The 21,983-nt window shown below is 43.7% G+C and overlaps 1 protein-coding gene across 1 annotated transcript in view; it reads right to left on the reverse strand.

The window, feature by feature from the left end:
* Positions 1–21,983, reverse strand: part of GPD1L (glycerol-3-phosphate dehydrogenase 1 like) — a 70,329-nt gene that overhangs the window by 40,950 nt on the left and 7,396 nt on the right. The window contains exons 2-4 of the mRNA XM_036891933.2: positions 12,780–12,957; positions 2,977–3,117; positions 1,305–1,443 (exon numbers count right to left, since the gene is read on the reverse strand). Of these exons, the coding sequence (XP_036747828.1) occupies positions 1,305–1,443; positions 2,977–3,117; positions 12,780–12,957 (458 nt within the window). The remainder of the gene's footprint in view (positions 1–1,304; positions 1,444–2,976; positions 3,118–12,779; positions 12,958–21,983) is intronic.

Below are 21,983 nucleotides of genomic sequence, written 5' to 3' on the forward strand. Positions count from 1 at the left end.
TGAGAGAAATCTTCTGCATACGTGGATGTTTTATTGCCCTTGTCTAGCTTGGATTAACACATAGTCTACAGGCACACACCTGATCGTCTACGCTTGCTCTATTACAACACTAAACTATGTTTTCTACCTTTATCTTGTATCTACCTACCACTTCAGCATTTTGTTAAAAACAATAATAACAAAGAGAGAAATGTGGTATCCACATATAAATCAAGTATAAAAATCAAATGAATATTCATATTTGAACTGACTGTTTATAGTTCATAATGCATGAGCAAAACCGAAAGTTTCTGTGATGACTGCCCTGGTACTGTTTACCATGTAACTTATTCACTATGTAAGAATTTGTTCTCCATGTAAGAACTTGTTCATTATGCTTCAGAAGATGGGAGACTGATGAAAATTAGGCTTGGGGTGGATTAGTGATTGTGCATTGAGCATTGACTCCCCTATACAGAATTTTATTGTTGTTAACAACCATTTGATCAATAAATATGAGAGATGCCCTCACAAAAAAAAAAAGTACACACTTCCAATTGTAAAATAAAGAAGTAACCGGGATGCAATGTATAGCATAAGGAATATAGTCAAAATATTGTAACAACTTGGTATGGCGATAGCTGATAGAATTATCATGTATATAAATGTTGAATCACTGTGTTGTACACCTGAAACTAATGTAATACTGTGTGTCAACTACCCTTCAATAAAAAATAATTATCTAAAAAAAAAAAGAGTAGAAAGGATTTTCTAGTTCTAAAATTATTTCTCTCGGCTTTTCTGTTTCTAAGAAATAGGAAAGCCAAAGTTCATGCCTGCGTACTATGTTAGCTGTGTGACCTTGGGCAGGTAAATTTTCCTCTGAGCCTTAGCTTATTTACCTGAAGATGGGGATTATTCCCACCAATTTTTAAATCTCATTGGGACCCACTGAGGTTCTGGATACAGGCATTTGCGAGGAAATCTGGATTTCTAAGGCCAGGGGAGCCCTACCAAAGATGTAGCCCTGCTGCCTGGTACAAGCGACCTTGCATTTCTTGTGTTTAACCTTAATGGATCATCACTGGATCTTGGTGGGTCAAATGGGCTCCCTGGCTTTCCTTTCCTTCAGGAGGTTCCTGAGACACTTCAGGTCCACAGAATGGCCTCCTCCTGTAAAATCCCCAGCCGACCGAATGTCCTCCTCAGGAATATAATGGGAGCAGGGAAGAGTCCATGAAAGAAAATACCAGAAGTGGAAAATGTAAACGTTTGAACACCGCGTGTCTAGATTTCCCGAGGCCCCACCCCCAGCCAGGGCTCACCAATGGTGGTCTCGCAGAACTTCCCAGCAGCCACCTCGTTGGCAATGTTGGCTCCCATCAGCACACTGATGTCAATGCCCATCTTCTCTCGGATGATGTCGGAAATGAGCTTCAGCCCCTCAGGGCCCTGGTCTATGCCCTATAAGGATGTCAACAAGTTAGGGGAAAACAAACCCAATAAAAGAGCCACAACAGAGCTGCTTTATAAGTAATCTAGATTCAGACACCCAACGGCATACCCAACCTGAAAACATCTCTTACAACAGTAAACATATATACTGCACATACTGTTTTAATAACAATAAAGTGAGAAGAAAATGAGCATGCATCTGCCCAAGTCAGGACACAGAACGTGATGAGACCACACCCTGGTGCCATCCTCCTCATTGGTGTTCCCCGGCCCCCACCAGGGCGGGCCACCATGCTTAAGGCTGTATGCACTGCTCCTTGCTTTTCTTGATCCTTCTGCCACATAAAACTATCCCTATACAATAGGTTATGTCATTATGCCTGTTTTTTGAAAGCCTGTAAGTGAAATTGTACCATTCACTTGAGATGTGGTCTTTTGTGCTACATTATGATTTTACCGAGATTGACCCATGTAGCTGTATGAATGTTCTGGTTCATTCCCATTTACTACTGTGTGGCATTACAAAATAAACAGTCCATGTGCAGTTATACATCCTATTGATGCTTGACATTTGAGTCGCTCCAGTTTGCCTTCATGAAGATTCATCTACAAACACTCTGGAACAGAGTGTCTCCAGGGGTTCTTAACCTATTTTATGATATGGACCCCACCCCTGGCAGTCTGGTAAGGTTTACATACTGATTCTCAGAATTTCATATGCATAAAGCAAAATACATAAGATTATCCAGGAAGCCGATTATATTGAAATGTATTATCAAAATGTTAAAAGCAAATTTGTGACACAGTAATATATGTGTGCTGTTTTACTAATGCACTAGAAAGAGATGACATGGCACATCTAGTAATTACCATAATTTCAAAGTAGTGGTGAGCATGAATGATACCTGGAGATAGCTAAGCCATCACTTTACAATGATATAAAAATACCTGTGAATGAAATGGGCAACAGGGTCACAGTCTTTGTTAATACCACTGTTACTGAAACTGGCTGTGTCCTACTTTCATAAATAGAGGAAATGCTCGTTTCAGTTAGAAGTGAAAATGAATAAAAATGCAGTATTTTCCTTACATTTAAGCCCATGAACTTCCTGAATTCTGTCTGTGGATCTCTGCGGGTGGTTTGTGGACTTCTGGTTAAGAATTCTCTCTATAGGGAATATACTCAGGAGTGGGAACTAATGATTAATTTCCTAGCTGATACAAACCGCAGGTGATTTCCAGAATGCAGGCTGAGACCACACAGGGTGGGAGGAGCTTCCTGACAGCAAGGCTCATCTGAAGGATGCCCTCACATCGCCGCCACCGCCAACCAGCCGCGACAGACAGCAGCCCCCGCCTAAATTTGAGCTAAGCTGGGCTCATGGTATGTTTCTGATTACCTTCCAGGCATCTTTAAAAGCAAAAACCTGCCATAACCTCCCCTTCAGCTCCTTATTTCAACAGATGAAAGTAAGAGGAAATGAGATTTCCCAGAACCAACATGTAGCGTCGTTTCTCCTGCCTGGGGTCACAGTGAGCTACCTTGATGAGGGTGATTCCCAGCGCCTCCTTGGGTACCCTGCCGGTGATCTCCTCACAGATTCTGTGAATGAACTGGTGGGGAACGACGAACACCAGCAGGTCTGCATCCTGCACGGCCTCTCTGATGTCTGAGATGGCAACCTGTGGCAGTGAGGATGAGACTGTTACCGACACCCAGTGGGCTCAAATGATTCCATTCCCCATTTATCAGAGGCCTACTGTGTGCAGACAGTGAAAAGCGTGTGGTGTGTGCTCTGCCTTCCTACTGAGGATGTGCACCTGAAGCCAGGAGAGTCCTGCCCCTGTCACCAGCTGGGCAAGTGACTTGACCTCTCCATGCCTCAGTTCCCTTACTTGTAAAAGGGAGTCAGTCTCACCATGTGGGTTGTTCTTGGCTGCTCTCCCAAGCCCCCAGTCTATTTTTTGCCCTTTGCCCCATTCTGTTCCCCAGGAGACTGCTTTCTGTGTGTCCCCTGAGCGGCCTTGCTGTCTGCATTTCGGTTGGCCTCAGACAAAGGGGGGCACTGTCAGGAGAGCCGAGGGGGGAGGAAAGGCAGGTCAGGGTGTTTACCAGCCTCCTGGGGCCACTCCTGCCCAGATTCAGAGGGGTGCTGGTGTGGCTTCATTCTACAGTTCCACCTCCTGATATGCAGCCTCTCTCCATGTCTCTAAGCCCCAGTAAGGCTGGCTTGGTGCCACTGGTCTTTCCCTTTGCCCTTTCAGGGGTGCTCGTGGCTTCCTGCTGTAGTGAAACTCTGGGCACTCCACCACGCCCTTCTGGTTCCCTCGATTGCCCACCATCCATAAACCTCTCCATGTCAAGCACATGACAGCACTGTCGTGAATCTAAATGACACAGAACAGGGTCTAGCACTTGGTGTGCCCTCAGTACTTGTCAGTGACGATGATTTCTTTCCTTCAGACAAGTATAAAAACAGGTTTTAAAATTTAACACAGGCAGAGGTGAGGGCATCTAGCGAGGATAAGGCATATGGTCTCCAGCAGACAACGCTTGCTTTTGCCCCTGTTGGTTCTTCCCTGCTGCCTCAGCAAGAGCTCCCGATTGGAGAACAGGCTTATCAGTGACAGGAAAGGTGACATATCCCAGCCTCCCTTGCAACTAGGTGCCCCATGTGATTAAGTTCTGACCAATGGGGTGTCGAGGAAGTGCTGCGTGTGACCTCTGGGAAATGCCCTTGAAGGCTTTCTTTCTCCCTTTGCCAGAGGAAGTGTCAAGAGATGGCTGGAGCTCAGTCATCTTGGACTTTGAGGAGGAAACCAAATGTGGAGATGGCAGAAGAGGAGGATAGAGCCCCTGACTCTGTGATGCATTGTTAATATGATTAATATACGTAACCAAAAGAAAGAGACATTTGCTTTGCTTAAGACACTGTCATTTTTAAGTTTTCTGTCACATGTTTGTGAACCTAAATGTAACTGATACCGGTTCCATTAAGCATTCCTGCTTCCCAAAATGAAGGGACTCAGATGCTGGTTCATCTCTGAGGAGTGCTATCTGCCGCGGGAACATCATTCAGGATGGGTAAGCCTCCTAGGACATCCAGTTTGGGAGTTGGGATGGAGACCACCAATCCCTCACCAAAGTCCCTTCTCCATTTCTTTCATAATCACAGAGCTGTAAGCCGGTCACTTGTCACCCAGTGAGGGGCTGCATTTCCCACCAGTCCTTGGCAAGGACCAGGTTCTCATCAGTGGAACGTGAGAGGGAGCTGTCACAGCACTTCCAGCCCAGCGGCTGCTTCCTCCACGCCTTCCCTTCCTCCATTCTGCTGGCTGAAGCCCATGGTCACCCAGACTTAGGCGATGGCACAGGAAATGAAGAAGATGGGACCCGGAACAATGGTGTGAAGCAAAGCTGTTAGACCACCATTAGGTGAGAGGGAAATAAACTGCTTTTTGTTAAGTCAATTATTATGTCTCTTCTTATATCTTCATCTGTTCTCCTAAATCATACATGTGCTAAGAGTTACCCTCTTACTCAAAGAATTCCCCAAGGAAATCCCTCTGGAATTATATCATTCCCATATCCCTTTGAATAGTATGGAAGACTTCTGTAGTTTACCACCTAGCCTCTACTCCCCTTCTTTCCAGCAAAAACACCCTTAAATTTCTTTTCAAAAGTTACTGCTTCCCCATTTTAACCATGCAATTTAGGTGGACTTGGCCCCTCTCATGTTCCACACTGTTCAAGTCAGTCAGCACATAATACAATTGGGGTCAAGAGGATGTTTGCTGGGCCTTCTGAGGAACAGTTGCTTCCTCACTCTTCTGCAGCAGCTATTGGGTAATTCCTTGAACAGTGTGGGATGATGGTATGAGGTCTGGAATAGCTGCAACTATTCCACAAGTGTGAGGGGGAGAACCTAGGCCTGCCAACAGGCTCCCATGTGGATGAAGCCAACTTTGTAGGAGAGCAGAGAAGCAGGAAGTCACATGGCCTCATTGACGTCATGTAAGTCACTGATTTAGGCTGCACCTGAAACCAAGCACAACCTGGATTTTAAGTCTTATGAACCAAAACCATCTCTATCTTAGCTTAAGCTGATCTTGATGGCAACATAAACAGTCATGCCCCATACAGTAATCATAACCCAGAGTTTAGCACTTCTTCCTCTTTGCTCACACCCCCAAAGGCAGGGGAAAACCTGTTTTCCTCTTCAGAGGGCTTCTCCAGATTGGTAATCTAGGCAGGGTAGCCACAGTTGGCACAGATTCATCACAAAAATCTACCTCCGTTGCATCTGGAGATTTCACCTCCTTGAAAAAAGCAGTTTCTTATTCTATACCATTAGCCTCCTGACACCAACCCAGGACTGCTCTGCTTGTCCCTTACTGGCAAAGCTCGTTACACTCTTACGTACTTGCTGTCCCTCCTGTAGCCTTCGTAAGAACGCTGACCCCTCACTCCCCCTTGGGCTACTAGCTTTAGTTAGGTGGGGAGTTCTATATCCTTTCTCATATGGAGCCTGGCAGCCTGAATTCTAATTAAAACCTTTGTTCTTCTCTGGATTTATTGTTTCTCATTTCCCCCAGTCCCCTCCAACACACACCCATGTCCCTTTCTGCCTTTTCAGGGTACCTCCCAAAATGGTGAGATGAAAAGACACCAGAACCAAGGACAAAAGATAGAAAAGGTGTATGTTTGGGTCCCCCATCTGCAACTGACCAGCTGTGAGCTTGGACAGGTGACTTACCTTCAGTGACCTTAGTGACCCTCACATACAGAATGGGGGTAGAATTACCTTTCCTACCCCACTACTGCACAGAGCACTTCCAAATTAAGTGACATAAATGCAAGGGCTCTGAAATGATATGAAAGCGATTATTCATCTCAGAAAAATCTACCTCCTTTCTATACATTCTTAACTTTTAAGGAGTCAGCCCATCCCCAGGTCCCTTGTTAAAAACCTACACAGGAAGCTGCCAGCTGGTCAGGATTTCTTCCCACCTCTTACATTTCCTTCTTCAATAAATCAAAGAGGAACCTGCAGTTGGTTGGGAATTAACAGGTCTCTAGGCTAGTATGACTGGGGGCTCACTTAACACGTACAGTCATCCTTCCAGTCTGCTTGGCGGCGTGCTTAGGCCTTAACCCACAGAAGCGATGTGTAATACGAGCTGCACTTATGCACACGATCCATTCACAGAACACTGTTTCTCTCACCCGCTATCAAACTGAGCTCTCCTCAACCAACACAGTACTCTGAATACCCTCTTTCAGAATATAACTGTTAGCTAAGCCTCTCTCCCATCTTTGACTCTGAACAAAATCAAGACACTGCTTTGGAAATGCAGACCTATTTCACAGGCCTCCTGCCCAAATCTTTCTGAGAGTGTCCACCCTGAAAGATCATTGAATGTGCTGGGCAAGACAAGTCAGAGTAAGTCTTGCCTATCGCTGGCAAGGGGGAGCAAATAATCAAACAGAACTAAGGTGTCATGGCTGGTCGCCTTAAGGCCCAGACTCTCAGGAATCCAGGGCTCTTGGTCCAAGTTAATAATAATAACATAAATAAATAAAATAAATAAATAAAATGGTTTGAAACAGAGCCGGTAAGTGTGTGGACAAGCCTAAAGGGTTTTGAGTCCCTCCGGATTAGGTGTCAGGCACTTAGTATAGTGTTGAAAACACTATGCTAAGTAAAAGAGGCCAATCCGGTAAGACCATACTGCATGGTGCCATTGATATGAAATGTCCAGAAGAGGCAAATCTATAGAGACAGAAAGTAAACTGGTGGTTGCTTAGGGCTGGGGTGGGAGCTTGGATGGGGCAAGAATAGGAGGAAACAGGAGGTGACTGCAAAACGGTATGAGAGATGAAAATATACTCGGATTGACTGCAGTAATGGTGGTACAACTCCATGAATTTATTAAAAGCCACTGAATTGTACACTTTAATGGGTGAACGGTATGATCTGTGAGTTATATCTCAGCAAAGCTGTTTTTAAAAAAGAACTGGTAAAGCTTAGAAGACAAAGATGAGAGGCAATGACAACTACATTTCATGGAGGACGCTGCATAAATCCTGGCTCAGCACTGAGGCTGGTTAAAGCTGGAGCGAGAAGGCAGGTGGTAAGAGCTGGGCATCTTGGCCCAGCTCTTACCACCTGTTAGCTAACCGGATGCCATAGGCAACTCACCTACATTCTTGAGAATGAGTATTCAGGTTAAATACAAAAAAAAAGAACATGTGTAACACACACAGCAAAGTGGTAGCTGGCAAGTAGAGGTTCAAAAAGACTGTGGTTCTCTCCTGTTCTCCCAGCCTCAGTTTTGGCCCAGATCATAGCTGAAAATTCACGTCTGTGGCTCTACAGTTAGAAAAACGATCCCCAGATATAGATAACCTTACCTAATGATTCTTATATAAATATGCCATTGTTGGTAAGTAGGGCTGCTTCTGGAAAAAAACAGCCATTCAACAGCCTGGATTTCCCAATACCACAACAGTAACATAAACTCATTACACAGACCAGCAGTGCCCAAAGTGTAGTTCCTGGACCAACCACATCACCATCACTGGGAACCTGTTACAAATGCAAATGCGTGGGCCTCACCTGAGACCTTATGAATCACAAACTCCTTGGTCAGATCCAAAAAACTCTGGTAATATAAGTTTGAGAAGCACTGGTGAAGATCACTCCTCTAATTAAAATGAAAAATCTAACCCAAGGGAGGAAAGAGTTAACAGTGAAGTTTCCCCCTGAACTGATGTTCTAATTTTCAGAACCCTTTCAGCCAAAAGTAACAGATACTATCCCAACCTTATTACCCAAAAGTGGATGGTTATTAAAAAAAAAACTTGTTTTGGTCTAACCTTCTATGGTATAGGAAACCACCTAAAACACTAAAACAAAATTCTGTACCCTATTTTGTTTTTTCCCACCGCTTCTACTCTCCCTGGCATGCATGCAGATCCCAAACAATGCCAGTCACTCTTCTAGGTGCTGAGGAGGAAACATCAGTGAATGCAGATCTGTGCCAGAAACCAAATCCAAAGAATTAGCGAGAAAGAAAAATATGTAAATTGGGTTTCAAGTTAAACTTCTATGCTTCAAAGGATACATCAAGAAAGTGAAAATTTACAGAACAGGATAAAATACTTCTGAGTTGTATAACTGAAAATGGACCTGTATTTAATATATATAAAGAATGTTACAACTCAGTAATCAAACGACAACCGAATCATTTAAATGGGCAAAAGATCTGAATACACATTTCTCCAAGGAAGATATACAAGTGTCTGATGAGCACATGGAAAGATACTCAACATTGTTAGCCATCAGGCAAATAAAAATCAAAACTGCAATTAAATATCACTTCCTACCTACTATGATGGCTAGTATCAATAAGTTAGATAATAACAAGTGTTGGTAAGGATGTTGAGAAAGTGGAACCCTCATACAATGCTGGTTGAATTGTACAATGGGACAGCCACCATAGAAAACAATCTGACAGTTCCTCAAAAAATTAAACAGTTTACCATATGACCCAGCAATTACGCTAAGCAAATACACAAAAGCACTGAAAACACATTCACACAAAACACTGTACACAAATGTTCACAGCAGTATTATTCATAATAGTAAAAAAGTAGGAGCAACCAGATACCATCAACTGATGAGTGGATAAAAATATGTTACATCCATAAAAGAGAATATTATTTATCAAAAGGAATGAAGTACTGACATATGCCACAACCGGGATGAACCTTGAAAACACTATGCTAAGTAAAAGAGGCCAATCGTGTAAGACCATACTTATGGTGTCATTGATATGAAATGTCCAGAAGAGGCAAATCTATAGAGACAGAAAGTAAACTGGTGGTTGCTTAGGGCTGGGGTGGGAGCTTGGATGGGGCAAGAATAGGAAGAAACAGGAGGCGACTGCAAAAGGGTATGAGAGATGAAAATATACTCAGATTGACTACAGTAATGGTGGTACAACTCTGTGAATTTATTAAAAGCCACTGAATTATACACTTCAATGGGTGAATGGTATGATCTGTGAATTATATCTCAGCAAAGCTGTTTTTAAAAAAGAACTGGTAAAGCTTAGAAGACAAAGATGAGAGGCAATGACAACTACATTTCACAGAGGACGCTGCATAAATCCTGGCTCAGCACTGAGGCTGGTTAAAGCTGGAGCGAGAAAGCAGAAGAGCTCTCTACCTGGATGAGCTCTAAACACAGGCCCTGGACAGATAGCTATAAGACAGGATCAACAATTTTTATCTTGCAGTGACAGGAAAGAAGCAATTTTTCCATTCAGGTCTAAAAGGAAATGGCAAATCCAGATGGCCCCAGCTTTTAGTGAGTAGGTGATGACAAGGTGACGTCACTGTTACAAAAGGTTCCCATGTAAGGGGAGGTCATGTGATGAGCATAGGCCTGGAGAATGGTCATGTGGGCAGCGGTTTGGGGGCCCCAAAGCAAGAAAGACTCAGACTCTCAACTCAGCACACCAACCGACAGACACCATAAACAATAACCCTATGTTGATGGAAATACAACAAGTCTTGCCTACATAAATTCACAAGAAAAACATGATCAATGAATTAACTTTCTGGCTCCAGATCCACATTTGTTCTAGGTGAGTCAATTAATTTTATGACTGAATTTTTAGTAACAATATCAATCCTGTCTAACACGACTTTTTAAATGATCAAATGAGATATTGGAAAAACTCTGAAACACATAAAATTAAATAAAAACAGAACCATAGCTTTTAACAAATGTTTCATACTAAACAATTTGTGTGGATCATCTTATTTACAACTCAGAAAACTCCTACAGGTAAGGCATATTAACAGCACATCTTACTGGGAAAAGCCGGCTGCCTGGGCTCCTGCCGCGAACATTTGGGCTCAGGCCCTCCAGCTCCGAAGTGCATCCTTCACCACTGCATTTTATCACCACCACTCACTTGCAAATTTATTTATTATGTGACATTCATACCCACCACTCAAGAATATAGAAAAGTATAATAAAGGAAGAAAAAGTGTACCTTCAGCCAGCTTAAGAAATAATACCTTCCAATATTCTGTGTACCCTCCTCCGAGCACTGGCAAGGATGTGGGACAATGTGAATTCTCAAATGCTGCTGGGGGACAGCAGACTGGAAACTGGTGGGGTGAGCTGGTAGAATTACAGATGTGCATTCCCTGGGACCCACCCTTAGGACGTATACAAGGCCACTCCTAGGAGCACTGTCCATACCAGCAAACAACCAGAAACCGTGCAAATGTCCACTCCAGAGAATGCATACCTTCACTTTCAGGAACCTACCAGGCTTTAGACATCAACAGAGTCCTGGGAGTGGACAGGTCCTCCCTTACCTCCTCCATCCATACCCAGGGACCAGGGGCCACTGGTGGGGGCCAGGCCCTAAGTAGCAATGGTTCTTGACTCTTCTATGTCAGTTCCTTCCCTCCTGCTCCCCTGCTCATGGCACAGGCTTCAGTTTCATAAAACCACTTAGCAGATTCGCCTCCCCCAACATTCCTGGAGCATTGCACTAGGAATAGTGGGTGAACACAAAACCAGAAAGGCAGGTTCACACACCTGGGGCAGGTGGGGGTAAACAGATGGGTACATAAGGACTGGCACAATGCCCAGGAGAAGGAAGATGTAAATGAAGCATTGATTTATAGAAGGGGAGGAGCAATCTATTCTTACAAGAATAGAGAGCAGAATCTTCTACTCCAGGCATGGATTAGAGGTCACCTAGGTGGCCTTCCGTTGCAGTGGGAATAGCTGCTCCCTTTTTCCTTCCATCAGACATCTGGACAACTTAACTTCCCTGCTCAGAATCCTTTCTTTCCCCACCAATGGATCAAAAATAACCATGGGGAAATGTTGCCAGGCCCTAGTTCAGTGACATAAAGGAGAAAGTCACCACTATCTACAAAGCAATGGATTCAGCAGGCTCAGGAGTGAGTCCATAAGGAATCAACTTCCAACCCTATCCTCTAGCTATGTGACTTGGGGCAAGTTCATTAGCCTCTCTGAGCCTCGTTTCTTCTCCTGTAAAATCAGAATTATCATCATTATAAGAAAGCTAATAGCATCTACCTAAAAGTGTTTTTGAGAGCATTAAATGAGAGAGTATATGTAAACTACTTAGCACAGTGCTTGACACTAATAAACACTAACCAAAGCCAAACAAAAAGCTTCAGCAAGGTCTTTGCATCTCCAAACATCCTGGTGCTAATCACTTTACAAATCTGTCTCCCTGCTGGACTCTTTGAAGGAAGTAAAGTTGTCTTACTCTTCTGTCTCCAGCACCCAACACTTTGCATACAAAGAAGTCTGGTGAGCAAATAAATGTAACGATCAGTTAACGATGAGTTATTTCATTAACAAAGGAGAGGAGTTTCTCAGACCAGCTATCACAGAAGCCACCAAGGGGTCTGGCAGTGGAGGCTCACGAAGCCCACTCAGATGACAGCAGAACACGCCCTTTTCACCTGGCCTTCCCCTGCAGGGCACTGGATTAAACCCAGGCAATAGCCTGTATTTTCCCCTCCCAGTCCTCTAAAGCTTCAATTTTAAACTGTCAGTCTTGTGATTTTCTATATTCTCTGACCTTCCTTCTGTAATTTAGGGCTTGACCCTGGTTTTAATCACAGACCAGTGCGTTAGCTGTCCCTGTGAATAGATCAAAGCCACGCACTTGAGGTCTATAGAGAGTTACTAGGGCACATGAGCAGCGAATGGCAAGGTTGTTAGTTCCAGCTCTGATGTGACCAGCACTTTGAGTGTTAAGAAAGTAGCCTATTATGGGCTGAACTGTGTCCCCCCCAATTCCATATGTTGAAGTCCTAATGCAGTACCTCAGAATATGACTGTATTTGGAGACAGGGTCTTAACAGGGGTCAAGTGAAAATGAGGTCATGAATGCAACATGGCTGGTGTCCTTATAAGAAATTAGGACATAGAAGGAAAGCCCTGTGAAGATGAAGGAAGGAGGTGGCCATTTACAAGTCGAGGAAAGAGCCTCAGAAGAAACAAAACATCTTGACCTTGAACTTGAAGCCTCCAGAATGTGAGAAAATAAATTTCTCTCGTTTAATGTACCTTGTTGTGAGAGCCCTAAAAAACTAATACAAAGCCCAGTTCGAGAGTCAGGAAAACCAAAACTGACAAAGCAAAGAACTTGGTAATAAGAAATAGAGGAAGAAGGATGTAACTCGTGGGTTTCCCCAAGGCCCAGGTGTATGTAACTCAGCCAAACATAACTTTCAGAATTAACCAAATTTACTTCTCATCCCAAAATCTTACCACATTTTCTGGCAGCTTGTGTCCAGGGAGATATTTTACATTTTCATGGTCATTGTTTATGATGTCTGTCAATTTTCTCCCATTAACTGTTTCTTCAAAGACCCACATCTTGACAGTGGAGGCAAACTTCTGAAGTTTCTTGACATTATTACCAATTATTTTTGCAATAGCTGAACCCCTACACAAGAAACAGTGGAAAAGAAAAAAATTAAACTCACTTGGGCAGAAGAGAAAAAGCATTAGACAACTCAGAAGACTCGTGTTCTGCTTCTGATACAAGTGCCGGCTTCTAACTCAAGATGTGAGGCAAACCATTTAAAACTTAGTTGTTTTAGAAGCAAAACTGAAGGAACAAAACAACAGCAGACTCACAGACTCCAAGAAGGGACTAGTTACCAAAGTGGGGGGAGGGATAAGGAGATTACGGGTATTGTGATCAGTACACATGGTGTGTGTGGGGGGTCACGGGGAAGACAGTGTAGCACAGAGAAGACAGTGGCATCTCACGATGGTGATGGACAGTGACTTCAATGGGGTGTGGGGGAGACTATAATATGGGTGAACATAGTAATCACAATGTCTTTTATGTGAAATCTTCATAAAAGTGTCAATCAATGATACCTTAATAAAAAAAAAACAACTTAGTTGTTTTCACCTGGAAAAAAAACACCCTTTGTGATCAGGAAAGATCCAGAATTTGGCAGAAGGTCAAAAAGCACCACCTCTTGGCACTACGATTAGCATGTATAGTGCATGGGGGGCACGGCAAGGACTGTGCAACACAGAGAAGACAAGTAGTGATTCTACAGCATCTTACTACGCAGATGGACAGTGACTGTGAAGGGGTATGTGGGGGGGACTTTGTGAAGGGGGGAGCCTAGTAAACATAATCTTCTTCATGTAATTATAGATTAATGATACCAAAAACAAAAAAAAAAGCACCACCTCTTGGAAGAGAGTGCCACAGGCAGAAGAGAAATCCACCTGGAAGATGGCATAAAAAAAACACTTAGAGCCTCCCAGGAACCGAACCGCAGGCTCAAGATGCAGGCGTAGTGGAGAGGCAAGAACCTGAGCAATTGGAGAAAAGCAGCAGGGCAGGGACACAGGGCCCACCTGAGTATCTGGCCATCCCACCAACATACCCCGCCCAGCTCAGTCCCCCAAGCTCCCTTTTTTCTGCATCTCTCTCTATTCACCCAACATGCTAGAGATACCAATAGGCCTCCCACAAGCTTTCCTACAGAGGCTGGGATTGCCGGCCCTCCACCAACACCAGCCCTCCCGCAGCACAGGTGGGCGCTCGCGCGCACCCCGCACCTGTGCGCACCTCTCACCCACGCAGCGAGCGCACCACGGCCCCAGTCGCTGATTGGGCCGGAGGTGGATACCTGGCCCGGCTGAGCCTATCAGCTTCTCCTGCAGGACTCGGAACGGAAAAATAGTTTCTTAGACAACTTCCCTGGTGTGAGGAGCAAACGCAAGACGGAGAAAGAGCACCTTGCAAATTCACGCGTTAGGTCATTCGTTATGTTTTCTAACAGTTATTCTCAAGACAATTTGGTGAAGTGGTATAAGGGGTGATAACAGAGAAGGGAGTGGTGGCGGCAGCAAGCTGAAGCTCAGGAACATTCTGGAGACGGGTATCCTTATTCTCTGATAAATCAGTTTTCATAACCGAGTTCTAATTCTTCCCAGCAGAATATTCCTTTGGTGGAGAAAAAAAAAAAAAAAAAAAAGCAGTTCCTGTGTGGCGATCTCCAATAGGTTCTTCACAGTGGTATAAAGGGCATATCAAAGTGTGGGCAAAGGGTTTGTTTGTGTTTATACAGAGGATCAAAGCCTAATTTAGCTACCCAGAAAATGAATTAAGATACGATATGAAGAAGAACTTCTAACATCAACATCCCCTGGAAGAATCATTCCAGAAGACGATCATCAAAAAACTTCAACAAAGATCCTGGTGCTGTTGCAGTAGTAGCTGCATTCATCCCACTGGTTCCTGGATTTGCCATGGGAATGAAGAAGGAGATATCTAAGCTGGCCTGTGCATACAGTAAAACAACAAATTTGACTGGATCTATACTGTTGGAACTCAACCAAGAATTAGGAGAAGTGCAAGTTGCAGTGCTCCAAAATCGTGAGAAAATAGACTATCTACTGTTAAAAGAACATATGGGATGTGAACAGTTCCCAGGAATGTGTTGTTTTAATTTGTCTGATTTTTTTCAAACTATTCAAATTCAGTTAGACAATATCCATCATATCATTGATAAGTTTTCACAAATGCCTAGGGTACCTAACTGGCTTTCTTGGTTTCACTGGATATGGCTGGTAACTGTAGGTCTGCTTTTGTTATGTAGCTGTATTACTATTCTGTTAATGTGTGTACGCAATTTAATTAGTAGTTTGTTAAAACCTATACATGCTTATGTTACTCTACAAGAAGATATGTCAAAGAAATAATCAATCTTCCCATGTTTTCTTCTGTCTGCTACTTCTATAGCTTTTCTTCTTCCTTCCTAATTACAACCCTTTAGTAGAATTTGTGCCTCATATAGAAAATTACAGAGTATCATAATTCTTCCAAGTGGTAAAGATACCTCAAGACAAATGCTGGGCAGAGAAGCCACAGGGCATAAATCTGCAAAGAAGTAAAAAGCTAACCTTTTCAAAGAATATTGCTTCTCTCTTACTTAACAACTTTACATTTCCCTGTATGGCCCTGGAAGATGACTGGTTAGCCAGAGACGGGTAAGACTCCTCAAGGGAGGAACAACCTAAGACAGGCACAGTCGCAGGGGGGCCATCAGGTGAGAAATTGGGGATCAACAAAGGTGAGGCTTAGAATCTCACCCCCCCCTGTTTTGAGAGAAATCTTCTGCATCTGTGGATGTTTTGTTGCCCTTGTCTAGCTTGGATTAATACTTAGTCTATAAGCACAGACCTGATCATCTACATTTGCCCTCTTACAGCACTAAATTATGTTTTCTACCTTTATCTTGCATCTACCTACCACTTCAGCATTTTATTTAAAAAAATAATAATAACAATAAGGGAGAAATGTGGGATTCACATATAAATCAAATATAAAAATCAAACGAATAATCATATCTGACTTGATTGTTTATAGTTCCTGATGCGTGATCAAAACTGAAAGTCTCTGTGATATGACTGCCCTTGCACTGTTCACCATGTAAGAACTTATTCACTATGTAAGAACTTGTTCACCATGTAAGAACTTGTTCGTTATGCTTCAGAAGATTGGAGACTGTTGAGAATTAGGCTTGGGGTTGATTAATGATTCTGCATTGAGTGCCCTATACAGAATTTTATTGTTGTTAACAACCATTTGATCAATAAATATGAGAGATCCCCTCTCAAAAAAAAAAAATTCATAGGGAATAAGTTAGCATTGTTAAAATAAAAAAACAAACTCTACTGATAATGCAGATGAGCCAATTATTATATTAAACTTAAACGGACTGATTACTCCTTTTATAAATAAACATGTTTTCCTATTAAAAAAAAAAGAATATACCTTTTGTGCTTTCACAACCAAGAAAATTCAGATACTTCTAATCTATATTAGAATTATTTTCTCCTTTCCAAGAAGGCATGGATAAACTAAGCCAGTGGTTCTCACCTTTGTCTGTGCATTACAATTACCTGGGAGACTTAAAAATCCTGAGTCCCAGGTAGTGCCCAGGCCAATGAAATGGGTACCTGTGGAGTGGGATTAGGCGTTGCTAGGATTTAAAGCTCCCCAGGGACAGATGTGCACCTGATTGAGAACAACTGCTCTAAACACCTAGAACTCTGGTGCCCTCCTCCCTCATAAAAGAACAGCTGTAAATATCAATTTACCCGTGAAGCAGAATACCCAAGTTATTCTAGGACAGTTTATTAGCTAAATACCCATTAATCCAATTCTCCTCCTGACAAATTATAGGAAAAAGGCCAAGAATCTCCCCACCATGACTATCACCTTTATTCTAACCCTGGAATCAGCTGCTCAGGTGCTCACAGGAAGGTACAGCCCTAGGCTGTGTTCCCTGCATTAAGTAACTCACACAGGGACAAAGGATGTGTGATTTGGGGGGACTTGAGAAAACTGCAGGGGGTCTATAGGATACTGGGAATCCAGTCTAGTAAGTCAAGTGGGAAAATAAACCAGAACCACAAGACCCCCTCCCTGTGATTTTAAATACACCAGTTTCTCCATTTGCAGCCCCCTCCTGGAGATGCCAAGCATCTGCAGGCAAGGGCCAACCTGTACCATCTGCTGATTGATATGAGTTATTTAAGAAAACATAAATGTAGCTTGGGCCTGTTAAGAACTAAGCCCAGCGGACCATACCGCTATATCCTTTGGGGCTCAGTGGGGTTTAAAATGACAGGACAAAAATAAGGGGAGTGCCAGTTATATTATTTACTCACATGAGGTCAGGAGGACCTAATTTTGCCTCCTCCCTGATTTTATCAGTTACTTCATTGGATCATCCATTCACTCATTTATCTCAGTTATCAGCAGTGCACTGGGCTAGATGCTGGGATACAACAGAGGAAAGGCAATGCATTCTTTGCTCTCGAAAGTTCACCACCCACTCGGAGAGATGACCAAGGTAAAAGGAATTCACTGATTGGAAGGGTAAAGCATGACAGACTTTAGCACAAAGGTCCACCATCTGCTGAGAGCACCGTGATGGGCGGAGCCCAGCTGGGCTACAGAGAGAAGACCTGCCAACGGTGCTGAGGAGAGAATTACTCTGCTGAGAAGCAAAAAGGCTTCATAAATTAGGGATGGGAAGAGCAGGCAGAGCAGAGCTCCCACCCCATACTCAACTAACCGAAGCTGTGTGAGTGGGCCACCAGCAAGCCAAGAACCACCCAACTAATCCATAACTCACCCAGAGTCATAAGCAGCAATAAATGCTTATTATTTTAAGCAGCTGAGTTGGGGGAGGGCAGGCTTTTGCAGCAACAGTGAAGGGATGCACCACATACAGCAACTTTGAGGCAACTGGAGACAACTCCAGGTAATTCTGGACCAAGTTATTGGATCTGCAACTCAGGGATGGGGTTGGTGGGAAGGGTGATCAGAGTTGAGGAAGCGTGGAATTTAATGCATGGATGAATCTAGCAACAGAGGAACAAAAAAAAAAACTCCAGTGTCTACAAGGCCTAGTCTTGTTCTCTCTAAATCACTTCATACGATAATCTTTTTTTTGAGATCAGGACTTAAACACTGTAGTTTAATTTTTATCTCTTGCAATCTAGTAAAATCTCCATATTGAACCATTTTCTTTGCTTTCCATCTTTTTCTGTTGCTTTAAAACACCTCAGAAAGTATATCCCACCTCAACATAATAAAGGCCATATATGACAATCCCACAGCTGACATCAGACCAAGGGTTCCTGCCACCAGCAATGGTGGTGGTTGTGGGAGGGTATGCGGAGGACAGTTTTGGTGATGAATTTTGTTTTCACTTTTGCTGTGGTGATGTATTCATATCCTTAACCTCATCAAACTGGATGTGTTAAATAGCTCCAGTGTTTTCTGTATATCATTTATACCTCAATAAAGCTGTTTTTATTTTTTTTTAAATTATAATCTATACCCAAAACTCCTTTGCGACTCTGGAATGCTACCAGATGTGTTCATTACATGTGTGTCACTACTTCTGGCCAACATGGAGGAACAGGATCAAGTAGAGCAAAGGGAGAGCTTTGAAGGGACTGGTTCTACTTGTAAGTGACATACCCTGTTCTCAAGAATGACTCTCCTGCACAGCACTAGGCCAAAAACACGAACAGACGTGGGAACTGAGCTTGAAATGAGACTACTGCCTACAGTCCATGAAGGCACTGTGCCTGTGGCCTGCTTGCAGTTGGGGCATTGGGGTCCCACGGCCACACTGATGGAGTCTTGGTGTCCTAGGAATGGTTCTGCCACCACACAAATATAGCCAGGCAGGGACCTTCACACTGCTGGGCAAGGGCATGCACAGCCATGTCTACACCTGGCCCAGCATCTATGGTGAGGGTGTGGGGACAGATGACCTGTCAGGTCCCTTCCAGGTCTGTGATCTAGTCCATTGTTTTCCAAAGTGGGAAATGGATACTGGGGATACCCGCTGGTGGCTGAGGACAACCCCCCCCATAGCACCAAATGACACAGACACATTTGTGCCACTTTGAACCAGGCCCTTCTGAGAGTGCAGAATGTCTCATCTGAGTGCTACTATGTTGTTACCACCTCTCCAACATGAGCTAGTTTCCCCTCTTCACAAAGTATGAGGAGGCCTCAGACTAGCATTGGCAGTGAGCAGCATCTGGCAAGAATGTTGTTTTCATTCTTCTGGTGGTTGTTACCTCCTACTTAGGATATTTACAGAAGTCATATAAGTTTTCTTTTAAAGTCAACTTTTAAAGAAAATATTAACAGACAAGTAACAGTACAGGTGTGAAGCAGATGGAGGCAGAGCAGTAAGGGCCACAGGATGGAGCTTTAATCCTATCCAAGCTCTTCACCTGCAGATTAAGAAATGAAGCTCCGAGTCACCCTGACCTTGTGTCAGGAAATCAGGTAGTGGCAGAACTGGGAGAGGGACTCAGTTCTGCTGATGGCCAGTCCCGGGTCTTTACAGAGATATAAAACCACATTTCCCATGAGATTATGAATTCTCTTAAGCCTTAGACCTCAAAATACAGACAAGTTTGCACAATGCTATGCAAATGATATTTAGAAGATACATGCTTGGGATATAATGTTCCAGTTCCAGTGCCAGTTATGTACTGGGTATTGGACAGAAGATCCCATTTAATCTTTATAACAGCCACAAGAGAGGTACAAATTACCCCACCTTACAGATGAAGTTGAGGCTCCCAGAGTAAATAAATTACCCATTCTGGAGCCCACCCCTACCTCTTTCTCACTCTTGCCCTGGGATAGCACAGAATCATTTGCTGGAAACATAATGAGCACCTGTGAAGTCAGGACTCTGTGCCGGGCACAGCACATACACGGAACTAAGCAGACAAGTCCAATCCGGCATGGAGCTTGGAGGCTGCTAAGTGGCAACTAATGTGGCTCTGCAAGCACGCAGAGAACGTACTGTTCCACAGAACCAAAGTGGTGGATATCATGGAGGTCGAGGAGAGCTGGGGGGAAATACAGCTAGGGCTGAACCCTGAACTCTGAAGGCTGCGAGGGCCTTACCTGGGGGAGGAGGTGGGGGCCATCAGGCTGAGGAAAGGGCCTGGGGCAGGGCAGGAGGGGGACATGGGCTAGCAACTACTTTCATCCAGTTGGAGAGGGAAATGAGACAGAAGTGGGGGTGGGAAGGCTAAGGGGAAGAGGAGAAGTGGGGAGGGCCGGAGGCAGATGAAGGAAGGAAGGGAAGAGAAAGGGGAGGGAGAAGATGGCATTGCATCGGGAGGGATGGAAGGCGAGAGGACATGGATGGGCAAGAGTGAGGAAGGGGTGGGGCAGGCAGAGACACCAACCCATTGATTTGCTGCCTACCAGGTGTCAGGCGCTTTCTTTGCTATTTTTATTGATATATAACATGTGTAAGTTTAAGTGTAAGGTGTGTAACCTGTTGAATGGATACCTTTATATACTGAAATGAGATTACCACCTAGCACTGCTGTAAATGCCTTCCCTGCATTGTCTGTGTCAAGACTCAGCAACCCTCCCAGGCAGGTACTATTACTATCCCCGTTTTTCATATGAAGTAACAGAAGCCCAGAGGTCCCAAAGCTGGACAGGCGATGTGCAGATTCACATCCTAGGCCGGGCCTTCCACACTCTGCTTTCCCTCTTGGCCCACTGGATGAGGGCCCTACCCCTAAGCTAAGCAACCCCAGCCAACTCCTTGGCATTCACTCTGTCCGTGGCCTTCTCACCCTTTCCTAATATTTTATCAGGCTGGGGGAGCACTGCATCAGCCAAGAAACAGTCACCTATCAAGTCAGGCCCCGACAGAATCCCAGTGGCCGAGCTCCTTCCTAGGGTGCAGAATCTCTACCGGGGACCCTTTGAGCCCAGGAAGGAGAAGCTCCAAGGGCTCGGCCAGATTCTTCAGATTCCATGCCCAGGTCTCTCCCAGAGCCGTTCCTGACTACAGACCAAGGCAAGAGTGCTCAACTATGGTTTGAATGACATCTACATTTTTATTCTTAAAAGCAGTACATGAAAGGAGAACAATTACAAATCATCTCACTACCCAGGGAAAACTTGTTAACACTTTGTATAATTCTTTGCCGTTAAAGTGTTCTTTAGGCACAAATGCCGAAGTCTTAGGCACAAATGTGCAAAATGAAGTATTTTAAAAATAGATTTAAGTTGGTGAATGTTTATTTGATCTCTGGAGAGGGAATTTTTCTAAGTTTAAGATCAAAGGAAGAAACCACAGAAGAAAAAAGATAAATGTGCACAACTTTGCATAGAGAAAAGGAGGGGGAGAAGGCAATGAAAAGAGTCTTTCTGGCTATCAAAATTCACGCTGCAGAGGAAATGGCTTAAGAAAGAATGGGAAATTAAGCGAAAAACATGGTGCAAACTTGTACATGCTGTATGATCATATGTGATCAGCAAAATACCTGCCACCTCACACCCAGGAGGATGGCTACTACAAAAAAAAAAAGAAAGAAATGACAAGGATAAGTGAGGATGTGCAGAAATCCAAATTCCTTGCACTGCTGGTGGGAATGTAAATGGTACAACTGCTGTGGAAGAACAATGCAGTGTTTCCTCAAAAAACTAAAATTAGAATAACCATATGATCTAGCTGTTCCACTCCAGGGTATGCATGTAAAATAACTCAAAGCAGGGAATGGAACTGATATTTGTACACTCGTGTTCCCAGCAGCATCAAAGCAGCCCCAGCATTCCACCGTTCTGCTTTCCCTGGTTTCATACCTTGACCAACAGCCTCCCAGAAGCAGGTGATCCTCCTGACCAATCATCACGAGGTCACTAGTAGCCTGCCATTAGTTACAATGCCTCGGTCATCCACGTCACTTCATCTCAGGGCGTAGGTATCTTACCATCTAACGTCATCACAAGAAGGGTGAGGGCAGTCCAGTAAGGTATTTTGAGAGACCACAATCACATGACTTTTATTACAGTATATTGTTATGATGTTTATTTTATTATTATCATTGCTTTTTTACTGTGCCTAGTTTACAAATTAAGCT

Source organism: Manis pentadactyla, chromosome 14, assembly GCF_030020395.1.
Source record: "Manis pentadactyla isolate mManPen7 chromosome 14, mManPen7.hap1, whole genome shotgun sequence".
NCBI classification, from domain to species: domain Eukaryota; kingdom Metazoa; phylum Chordata; class Mammalia; order Pholidota; family Manidae; genus Manis; species Manis pentadactyla.